The 11217-nt window shown below is 39.4% G+C and overlaps 1 protein-coding gene across 1 annotated transcript; it reads left to right on the plus strand.

Moving 5' to 3' along the window:
* The first annotated feature begins 1876 nt into the window (after window positions 1-1876).
* On the plus strand, window positions 1877-11149 carry dhrs7b (dehydrogenase/reductase (SDR family) member 7B). The gene is made up of 7 exons (XM_049560408.1): window positions 1877-2010; window positions 4314-4485; window positions 4680-4798; window positions 5586-5796; window positions 6032-6124; window positions 6243-6395; window positions 6570-11149. Exons 2-7 carry the CDS (start codon window positions 4332-4334, stop codon window positions 6773-6775), a joined length of 936 nt encoding a protein of 311 aa, XP_049416365.1. The 5' UTR covers window positions 1877-2010; window positions 4314-4331; the 3' UTR covers window positions 6776-11149.
* Window positions 11150-11217: the final 68 nt, after the last annotated feature.

Below are 11217 nucleotides of genomic sequence, written 5' to 3' on the forward strand. Positions count from 1 at the left end.
CCAAGAGTGATGGTAATCTCATCAGGGTCACTGATAAAAAAAAATACATCTTATTTAAATTTCCATTACAAGCAGAATAAGGATTGTCTTTGCCAGCAAGATTTGAGCAAATTAAAACCTGTTCATGAAGTTTCCTGAAGAATTTTGTGTAAATCCCTTAAAGCTCCATCAAATATTGTATCAAATAAATTGTAAAAAATAATTCAAGGTTTGAAAACTGGTGGTGTTTTAGTAAGTAGTGTGATCACATAATATGCCAACAGACAGCTGTGATTGTTGGGTAGCAGTCTATCACAAAAATGTAAAAGTTTTGCTTGAACAATATTTTGTCAATTTGTTTTTACATGAACAGGGAATCTACAACACATATAACACTAGATGAAAAGGACAGTGACGTGGCTGCAAGGAGTTGCTCATGAAAATGCCAAACTTTGAACAGTGATAATCACCATCTGTGTCCCAAAGCTTAAAACAAGTTGCTTTTGTTTTTAACTCAGTAAATGGTGCTTACAAGGTAAAACTTACCGTTTCTTAATAAATGTGAACACAGTGTATGAAAGCAGCACATCAGGCAACAGAGACTGACCCAGGCTGTTAGCTTTTTCCTGGAGATTAACATTGCAAACTTTTCCCAGCTCTTTGGTTCCTGCTTTTGCATTTCTCACTCAGTCATTTTACAACTGGCTGAAATAAAAAGCATTTATCCACAAAGAGTATGCAAAACTTCCAATGCCATTTACTCCCACCACGTATATTTACATGAGATAAACAGAACTGATATGGGGAGAAAGCAGCCCTGAGGCAGAGCGATGAGTGCTCAGAGGATGACCTGATACAAACTCATTAGTTTGCTGATTTGTGTCCAGAGCCAGCTAATTATCTGTAAGCTGACCCGCTGCTGACACAAGTTGGGCTGATTGATAGCTGCTTGTCAACCATTTTAAGGTAGAACTGCTGGGTCTGGAGACTAAAGATTGCCACATTCATCATAATATGTAAGTCAGGGCTGCCTTAAGTGGGGCCTGCAAGCCAAAGTTGGACTACAATAAGGTTCAGTTTAGCCTGCCAGATGTTTCTAATGAAAAAAAAGTATATTTTTAATCGTAATACAAATTGCTATTTATGCTGATGCTGAGTAAAAACTCTCTTTAAATACTAAAAATATGAGAGGCAGATAAAGTGGCACATGAGCAAAAGGCATTTCAATTAAGGGAACTTGGTATCCTAGTACCATTTTGCATCTTAATACAATACAACAAGTATTTGCTGTTGGCCTGTGGCCCACCATTAAGTTTCAATTTTGAAGTATCATTTTCTGATGCAGATTAAGTGACTAATTGAAAAATATTGGACAGAGACAGCAAACTAGCTTGACGACATGGCCAAACACAACTATAACAGTGAATGTGTTAAACTGTATGGACCTTGAAGTAATAACAAAGAAGAAATCCGGACCAGTTGGGAACCACTGCTCTAAATAATTTGAGAGTTTATCCAGAGTTTCAATCATGGACCCAAACCAGATAGTTCACAGTAATGGAGGGTAGCCAAATAATTGACATACTGATGGGTTTTTTTTTTAGTCATGCCTCTATTATCCCATATAAATATTAAAGTAATAATAATACTGTTGTCAGACCTTGTCTGCTCTTGAAAAAGCCTAGCCATTCCTAAATTGTTTTAAAGACGGAATTAAATAATTAAACTCTTGTTTTAGGTTTAAAATAAACATATAGCTCTATAGGTTTATTTGGCTGCTTATGTACTACAGAAAATTCACACTGGACAAAGAATTTGTGTCTGACAGACATAAATTTGGCACTTGAGCCCAGTAATGCTCGCTCAGTCAGCCTACCGGCGTACTAAACTTCAACTCCCAGAATACCATGCGGTTAACCGCCGGTAGCCCCTCATGAAACATCCTCCGGTCGTCGGGTCCTTGTCAGACGAGCCCGGAACTGCTCATATCACAGGCTCACGCTGCTGTGTTGTGCAGCAGGACAAACCCAGGTGAGCTTTAACAGTCTATGGCTCTAACTAAACACTAATATTAGTGTATATGAGTTTATCTTTTATAACAATGTGGTGTGGAAGTGAGCTAACGTTAGCATTAGCATCCCCAATCATTTAACTTCATCGTGAGTAACACACGACTAGCCTCCCTGTGCAGTGCATACCAAGCTCACTGTCATTTGAAAGTTTAAGTTTTGACATCTTACCTGTTTTATATTGTGTGCTGCTGAGGAGGATGAATATTGACTTTATTAATATTGTTAATAAACCAGGTATGCCTCATTAAATGTGCCTGTTGATGCACTGACAAGACAACAGATTTTAGTTTCAGTAATTACGATGATGGGCGGCACGGTGGTGTGGTGGTTAGCACTCTCGCCTCACAGCAAGAGGGTTCCCGGTTCGATCCCGGGCGTGGGAGCCCTTCTGTGCGGAGTTTGCATGTTCTCCCCGTGTCAGCGTGGGTTCTCTCCGGGCACTCCGGCTTCCTCCCACAGTCCAAAGACATGCAGATTGGGGACTAGGTTAATTGGTAACTCTAAATTGTCCATAGGTGTGAATGTGAGCGTGAATGGTTGTCTGTCTCTATGTGTCAGCCCTGCGATAGTCTGGCGACCTGTCCAGGGTGTACCCTGCCTCTCGCCCAATGTCAGCTGGGATAGGCTCCAGCCCCCCCGCGACCCTCAAGAGGATGAAGCGGTTAGAAGATGAATGAATGAATGAATGAATGAATGAATGAATGAATGAATGAATAATTACGGTGATTTCAAGAAAAGCACCATATCCTTTTAAGAAATATAATCTATACAGCATGGTGCTCCAAAATACATTCAAATCAGATGATCTAATTTGGGAAGTTTGTGGTGGTGTAAATATAAAGTAAATTTCATATCAGATGCTGTTGTCATTGTGCTCACAATCACTAATGTGTACAGCTGCAAGGACAGACCTAGAAGAACACGCACAAGAATTATGCATGCTGTCTTCACACAGTGTCCCATTTTACTTGGGTGTTCAGTATCCAACTGATAAAATTACTTGTTAAAAGAAAATCAGCACACACTGAGGATTTGGAGAGTATTGCCTTCTTCTAAATGTAGAGAATATGCAAATCTTGCCACTGTTACTTTAGTACAAGGGACTCTAAACTGACAAATGACATATTAGTTTCTGTATATTGTCTCTGTTTTCCTCCTTTAAAAGAAATTCCTAATATCTTTGCTAAATTTTGTCATTTCATCTGGTTGAGTGTGTATGTGTGCTCATTCTATGCCATTTCATGTAACTGTTGCCATGCTGGTTGTTTGTGTTGTGCTTTGGAGACTGGACAAGTGGAAGAGGCTTAGCTAAATGCAGGGGACATTAAAACATTCCCATCCCTTTGGCATGGGGGCTTGAGAGATTACAGAGCACACACCTCAAGGTCACACTGTGGTTTGTTTTAATCCCCTTGTTGGTGTTGTTTTTAATGTTATATATTTTCCATCCAAATATGGTAGTTGTTTATGAATTGAATTCTAGCGCTGCAACAAGGACTTTCCTTGTCAAATATACTGTATATCCATTATCTTTTAAATGATCAGCCCCAAATCATTTAGCCTGCAAGCTGTCAAAAATTATGAAATTGAAATTACTCACTTATTCTGAAGTTCAGCCAATAGAATCCCAGCGTCCATCCAAAACTTTGGCATTTGAGTTTAATATCTAATAGCTGCAAAAGTTATTTGATATCTTTTATCACTGATCAACTAATAAATTATTTAGTATCACTGATGGAGCATAGGAGTCACCTGTGGCTTGATGCCAAAATAAAGTGGGGTTCATTTGATATCTTACAGAGATATATATTGGATGAAAATGTTCTGTTTTAAAGGGACAGTTCACCCCCAAATCAAAAATAAACATTTTCCTTCTTAACATGTGGTGCTTTTTATAAATATAGATGTTTTGGTGTGAGTTGTGAAGTGTTGGAGATATCAGCCGTTGAGGTGCTTGCCTTCTCTGTAATATAATAAAACTAGATCGTACTCAGCACCATGCAGAAGCAAGCTTGTTCCATCTAGTTCCATTATATTCAAGAGAAGGCAGACATCTTTACAGCCGATATCTCACACCAAAACCCACACCTAAACAATCTAGATTGAGAAATAGTGCTGCAGGTAAGAGGAAAAATGTGTATCTTTGATTTTGGGGTGAACTGTCCCTTTAAACAGACCCTTGGGACTGTTGGTGTACTTATAGTATAGTTTCAGTTGGAAATAAAATGTTCATAGCTATAATTTTTGATCTTGTGTCTGCAGGTAGGGTGATTGTCAGACATGGAGCGCATCATGGGAGGAGGAGTGCTTCAGATGATCTTAGCAAGTGCGGGACTCTTGCTTCTTTATCGGATACTTGTCCGCCTCAGATCAGGAGCTGCTCTGCAGGATGCTGTGGTGGTCATCACAGGGGCCAGCTCTGGACTGGGGAAAGGTCAGCCCCCGATCATTTCTTCTTCTCTTCAGCTTTTATGTAGAAGTTACACTGATATGAAACAGTTCATTCCTGTTGGGTAATTTAATAGTAAGATAATGTACACTTACATGTGTCAGTGTTGTGGTGCATGTGCTAACCTACCCTGGTTTTGATATTCACCATTTAACAGAGGTATGATTTTTGTGTTGCAGAGTGTGCACGGGTCTTTCACGCTGCAGGTGCACGGCTTGTGCTGTGTGGACGAGATGCACGCCGCCTGCAGCAGGTGGTCCAGGAGCTTACAGCAAGTTCAACAGGCTCGCAGCGGCAGGTGTGTACACACACTTCCACATAGTCAGACACAACCAAAGACCAAGCAGGGTCAGATTCTGAGACCATTTAAGCCACTATTGCGCTGTTATTACACCGCAGTTCCCTGCTCTGTGTCTCTAATTGTGCTGTCAAAATATCAATTTAACGATCCACAACAATTCTGAATATTTGAAATTGTTCTAAAACTCATTTTACATAGTATTGATATACCAATATTATCTGTGCTTTTTGGCTCTCTCATATTGTTAATGTTTACTACAGTCATTTTGCTGTGCTCTGCTGCTAACAAAGAAAAGAAAAGCTGTCGGTGTCATGTTATAGCCTTGTTATAGCTACCTTTCAATCAAATTTTAAATCGTAAACCCTCAATGTCAGTTTTTCCCCTTGGTATCAAAATGGTTCCCATTATCAGTATTTCTCAAGGTGTTGTTTCAAAGTTAGAAATTAAAGTATTACGACAATCAAATCTCTAATGCCAGTGTATGACTAAATAACTTCTGTTATGTAAAATTGTCTCTCAAAACAACTATTTCAAGTAAATGGAAGGTCCTTGTCTTCTCTAAAAAAGTAGCTCTGGTCAAAAATTAGGGTAACATTTTTGCTGCATTATCAATATCACTATTACCACTCCTTTTACAAGAACCCAACACTATTCCACATGGGAAGGGAAATGTTTTTTTCTCAACTCTGTGTGTCAGCCATTATTCAAACTCTAAGAAAGATTTGAAACAGCATGAATACTCGTGCAGACAGATGGTAACTATTCTGTTTTGTTAATTCACCAGACTTACACTCCCAGCACTGTCATCTTCGACCTGTCTGACACAAACACAGTGGAAAGAGCCGCAGAGGAGATCCTGAAATGTTACGGCCAAGTGGATGTCCTCATCAATAACGCTGGAATCAGTTATCGTGGCAACATACTGGATACCCACCTGTCAGTTCAGCGGGATGTTATGGAAACAAATTACTTTGGGCCCATTGCTCTTACTCAAGGTTAGTGAGGAGTGCCTTTGGTTGCCAGATCTGAGGAGTCATGCTGTAGTTTATAAATACACAAAGAAGCCAAACCATAGAGAAGTTATTTAAAGGATCTTGACTTTAAAAAGGAAAGGGAACTGGTTGAGGTATTAACATAACAGAACTAAATTTAGTTTCAGATTTCCTATGAGAGGAAGCACCATATTGTACATCAGTCAGCTGTTTCTCTTTCTTCTCTCCTCCTTCACAGCTCTCCTGCCCTCCATGGTTCAACGGCGCAGTGGCCACATCGTCGTCATCAGCAGTGTCCAGGGCAAGATAGCCATTCCTTACAGATCAGCTTGTAAGTTGTCTTTACTCAATTGATTTAACCAAACAAATACCCAAGAGATTTTTGTTCAGTCTATGCGGCTGATTGGAATTGAAGCAGGATTTTGGTTTGTGCACACTTTGAACTTTAGATGCAGCCTCTAAGCATGCCACCCAGGCCTACTTCGACTGCTTACGGGCTGAGATCGAGCGCTACGGGATTCCAGTGACTGTGATCAGTCCTGGGTACATCCGAACCAGCCTGTCAGTCAATGCTGTCACAGGAGACGGCTCTAAGTATGGAGGTGAGGCAGTAAAACAAGTGTGTGTTTACACTAACAATAAGACAATGTCAGTGTTACAAATATGCACTGTACACATGAGAAGACGTTAAGATGAGATATAAACGATGATGGAAAGAGAGACATAAAAAAGCTAAAAATAGTCGTTGTTTCTTGTTTGTACAACACGATATACAGTTTTGGATAAAACCACAGCAATGGGTCGGGACCCTGGGGATGTGGCTCAGGCTGTTCTGAAGGCTGTCCGTCAGAGGAGCAAAGACGTTATTTTGGCAGGACCTCTGCCCCATCTGGCCATCTACCTTCGTACACTGTGGCCTGCGCTCTTCTTCAAACTCATGTCCTCTCGCGCTCGCAAGGAGCAGAAACCTAAAGATGAGTGATGCAGCAGCTGGTGAGGACCCACGAGGCTCACATGGACCAAAGCATAAAACTGACTGCTTCACATGGAGGCCAAATGGACAGGAGGTGTGAATACATGCAACTCTTCAGTAACACAAATTAGACACCTGTATGTTGTAACAGCACCTACGAGTGTTTTCTATTGTTTTGACCAATGTTTGTGATTGAACAGGTTAGCAAGACATGTTGTTCAGCCATTTCAGACTTTATTTTTTAACTTTATTTTCAAAATCACCTTTAGAAACTGTACATTACTAACAAGACTCAAAGCTGTACAGTAAAGACGTAAGCATGTGATGCTGTTTTCAAATTGACTCTTTAACATAAATTTGGTTACCAAATAAAATGCCCAAACTGTTATCTATTTGTGCAAGAACTAAAGCTAAAGTGCAGGACTTTTACATGTAAATGAACATACATTTAAGCCCTTGCCAGACGAGTTCACACCATGCAGATTAAGCCTGTCGCCGCCAGGGAAAACTGTCTGTATATTCAAGTATACTGGAGTTGGGATGTCTTCGGTGACTCTCCAATGGAAAGTGCTGGTGCACTGGAAGTGTTTTACATCAACCAGCCAGAGCTGAAGGAGGCAGGAAGGGAAGGGAAGGGAGACCATTTCAATGGAGCATAAGGTACAAGTATGAAGGAAAATCCCAAGAAGTGTCCAAGAAAAGTTTCTGAAGTAGATGCTCCAGAAGAAAAATAAACTAGCGTTTGTCAGAAGTAGGAGGCATCTCCGGGGCTGAAAAATAAAGCAAAAATAACCATGTTTTCAGCCTTGTACAAAAAATGGTTTTGGTCTTTTTAGCTAATTTAGACATTCATGGCAACTGTATGGGAGATACATTTTTATATAACTCACTTGTTTACATTTTATTAAGGCTTAAAGTTATGCATAATTAAGAGTGTGGCCGCTTTGAGTGACAGGGTGTTTGCGAGGCATCACCACAGTCTATGAGTCAAATCCAACCCTCGCTTTCATGTAAATACTGTCATTTCTGGCTCAAAAAATCCAAGATGGAACTAGCCAAAATGCCAAACTCAAGGCTTCAAAATGGAAGAATCAGGGTGGCTGCGTCCATTATTTTTATACAGTCTATGATCATATGCAGGCGTCCACAATGTGTGTGTGTAATTTCAGTTCAATTCAAAGGGCTTTATAGGCATGAAAGTTTCAAGAACAATGTTGCCCAAACAACAAAATGAAATTTGTCCAAGAGGGAGTAGACAAAAGTTCTATACTCCAGCTTTAATGTTTGATTTGTGATTCTATCAGGTCAGAGAAATATTGTTGTCCATGTCAGAGCACTACTGCTACTACTGTTTCAATGTCTTCTGGTTTTCCAAGTCATGATAACCACCTTTATAAACCTGAAGTATCACAGATGAGATATAATTTGCAAACATCACACTGAACTGCTGCCCATGTAAACAGTGTGAACAAGTATATGAATGTACCAAACTGCAGGATCTGATAAAAGTACTATGTATGCTGTTTTGGCAGAGGATCTATGCACAGTTGCAGACAGAATACAACACATTATGGTTAAGAAAAGCAACGATCATGTCTTTCTTGGAGATGTGGTACAGCACCTGACATGTTGTTTCTGGGTCACCTGTGCCATATGGCAGACAGAACACCACTGTAAATGTCCCTCGAAACAAAGTGCTTTTAATACATGTAGGGTGAGGAAATATTGCTTATTACTTACCATTTTCAAATGTTGTATAATTTAATTTCAGCCCAGATGAGTAACATCACAACCCCCCTATATTTTGGTTTGACGAGTGAGATTTTATGTTCTTTAACAGTCCAGGATTCGGCATGGAGTCAGCAGAGAAACAATCAGCTCTCTTTGGAAAAGCTGACAAACCTGAAGCTGTTAGTAACAACTTACAGGCCACATACTATCTGTGTTAAAGTTTGAATTTAAACAGGTTTTACCACAAAGCACACACAATGAATACAACAGACAAGCAGGTTTTTATAACTATCTTTATACACGGAATAAAAACACCTTTTACAAACTGAAAACTTTAAACAGGTTTTTCCTTTTTAGTTGTCATCTTAATATTAAGTTAAACAAACAAAAAAAAAAAAAAAACACCTTTTCTGAAATGTTAACAATAAATAGTCCAAATAACAATTTATGTTACAAAAGCGCAGTGAATACTGGAATAGACATTTGTACAAATAAATCCTTCAACAAAAAAATAACATGCCAGATTCAAACACAAACCTGCCGTTTATTCCTTATGAAGAACCATCTTCCTTGTATCTAGTGTGAGAAGATGAAGCCTTTTCACAAATGACTTAACATCACAAGAGCTTTTACACTGTAGAGTCAAAGCCCTCAAGGTGCTTGAAGTAGACAAACATTTTTAATCTCATTGGTGGAATGACAACGAGAGTTCTCCTACAATATACACTCAGAGATGAAGTTAAACATGTTGATGAGACAAAATGTGTCACAATACTGCATATTGAGGATGCTGGTTAATTGAAATCGATCGAAAATCAGTCTGAACTTCACATGGTACGTGTGTGTATTGTGTACATCGCAATGGTGAAACTACATGGGGAAATTAAGAGAAAGCACTTAAAAGCATTCATTAACCTTTAACTCCACCACATAGAGAGCAGGCTTATGTTAAAGGGATGGTGAACATGTTCAGCCAATCAAGTGCACATTAGCCACAGTGTTTTGGCTAGCATCTGGTATCAGTACAATGTTCAATGGTAAGTTATGTTTTGAGCACAACCAATCAGAAGCTTCTACTAGTGATTTAAGAGTGACACACAATTTAAAAATAAGAGTGTCAACTATGGCTCTTTAGTGTTTGATTTCATTAGAAACTTCTGACTGCTTGCTCTTGCAAAGTTGAAGCGGAGTGTAACACTACTGGGAACTTTGAATGGTACCCATGGCATGAATAATTTCAGTCTGTCAGTGAAGATGAGTATGTGGTTGGTCACATTAGGCCTGTGGGTTAAAGACTAACTTTGGTATTTACTCATATTTTTTTGCCTAAGAAACAGGTCCAGTATTGAATGAGAGGTCTGCAGCAAGCAGCAGCAAAACAGACTGCAATCTAACCACTTGGGGCATATGTACCCTCAATCAATCCATTACAAGTGCTTGTTTTTGCCACTGACAGGCTCAGATTGTTATTCTAAGTGTATGACAACATTACGAAAAGGATACTCATGTAGAAATACCTTTTCGTTTAACCAAAAACAGCACAGAAATCATCATAGCCAAAACCACAAGACACTAATTTTATCATGGTAAAACACACTTTATGAAAAGACGACAGAAACAAAATAAAACTCAAAAAAGCCGTCTTGGTTCGCCTTTCCACTGTTCCAATAATCCCTAACTCTGGTTTGGTTGAAATAAACCCTTAATTCACCCTATTACATGTGAAAACATGCTGACTTGATACACACTTAAAATGACTGTATGGAGTCTGGTGGGTTTGGCGATAGAGATTTCTGGGCTGTTTCTGATTAAACAAAATGGATTTTAGTCTTTAACTAAAAGGTCTACTTCTGTAGAGACTCTTGCCATAATGTTCTCAGACACTAAGAATAATAATGTGAGCCTGTTAGTGACAAAAAATTGAGAGCATAATTGCCCCGAGTGGTTACACTGCAGCCCTCTCGCTCAACACTGGACCAATTTTAAAAAAAAAACTGCCCACCAAGGTACCCTTTAACAGCGCCTGTGTTTAGTCCTTCATTGAAAACAGCTCAACTTGCCTGTGTTTGAACTACTGAGGACTTCAAGATACAAGCAAGACTAAATATGCAATGTTATTTGTCACAGTAGTTGAGTGAAAATACTCCTAACTATTGTGACAAGACCCTTTAAAATAGTTAGGTAGTTAATTCAAGACCATTGCATCAGTATTATCATCTCAACATATGTTTAAAGTGATGAAAACTGCATTAAGCAACTGGCGATGGACACTGAACTCCATCGTGATTTCAGCAAACACATTGAGAATCATGGCTGCAGATTATCATAGCTGCAGAGCTACTGCCAAATGAAGATAAACCAACAAAAGCTGCCATTTTGCATGTGACAATGGACTGTAAGAAATGACAAACCTGATTCCAAACAAACATGGCAGGCTATGTTCCTAAAATGCGACCGATAAAACCTGAACTGATTCAAGAGCGCGTGAAATGGAGGGCAGAATCAAAGGATTTTACTCCTACCTGCCCTGCTGTGTCTTGCTCTACTTTTACAACTGAGGCCACAATAGCAACTGAATAGGAACAAGAATCTCACCACATTCAACCTCTTTTCTCACTGTCATTACTGTCAACATCACCCTCCAGCAGCCGTTTGCCACCAGCTGCACATTTTGGCGGATTTACACATTTTATGGGGTTAATCTGAGAGAGTAGAAGACG

This window comes from Epinephelus fuscoguttatus, linkage group LG19, assembly GCF_011397635.1.
Source record: "Epinephelus fuscoguttatus linkage group LG19, E.fuscoguttatus.final_Chr_v1".
Taxonomy (NCBI): Eukaryota; Metazoa; Chordata; class Actinopteri; order Perciformes; family Serranidae; genus Epinephelus; species Epinephelus fuscoguttatus.

What these genes read in the sequence shown, in the direction of transcription:
- dhrs7b (XM_049560408.1), top strand. Translation starts at nt 4,332, where the DNA reads ATGGAGCGCATCATGGGAGGAGGAGTGCTTCAGATGATCTTAGCAAGT. An exon ending in CAACAGGCTCGCAGCGGCAG is followed by an intron (nt 4,799 to 5,585) that starts GTGTGTACACAC and finishes TTAATTCACCAG; the next exon opens with ACTTACACTCCCAGCACTGT. An exon ending in GCCCATTGCTCTTACTCAAG is followed by an intron (nt 5,797 to 6,031) that starts GTTAGTGAGGAG and finishes CCTCCTTCACAG; the next exon opens with CTCTCCTGCCCTCCATGGTT.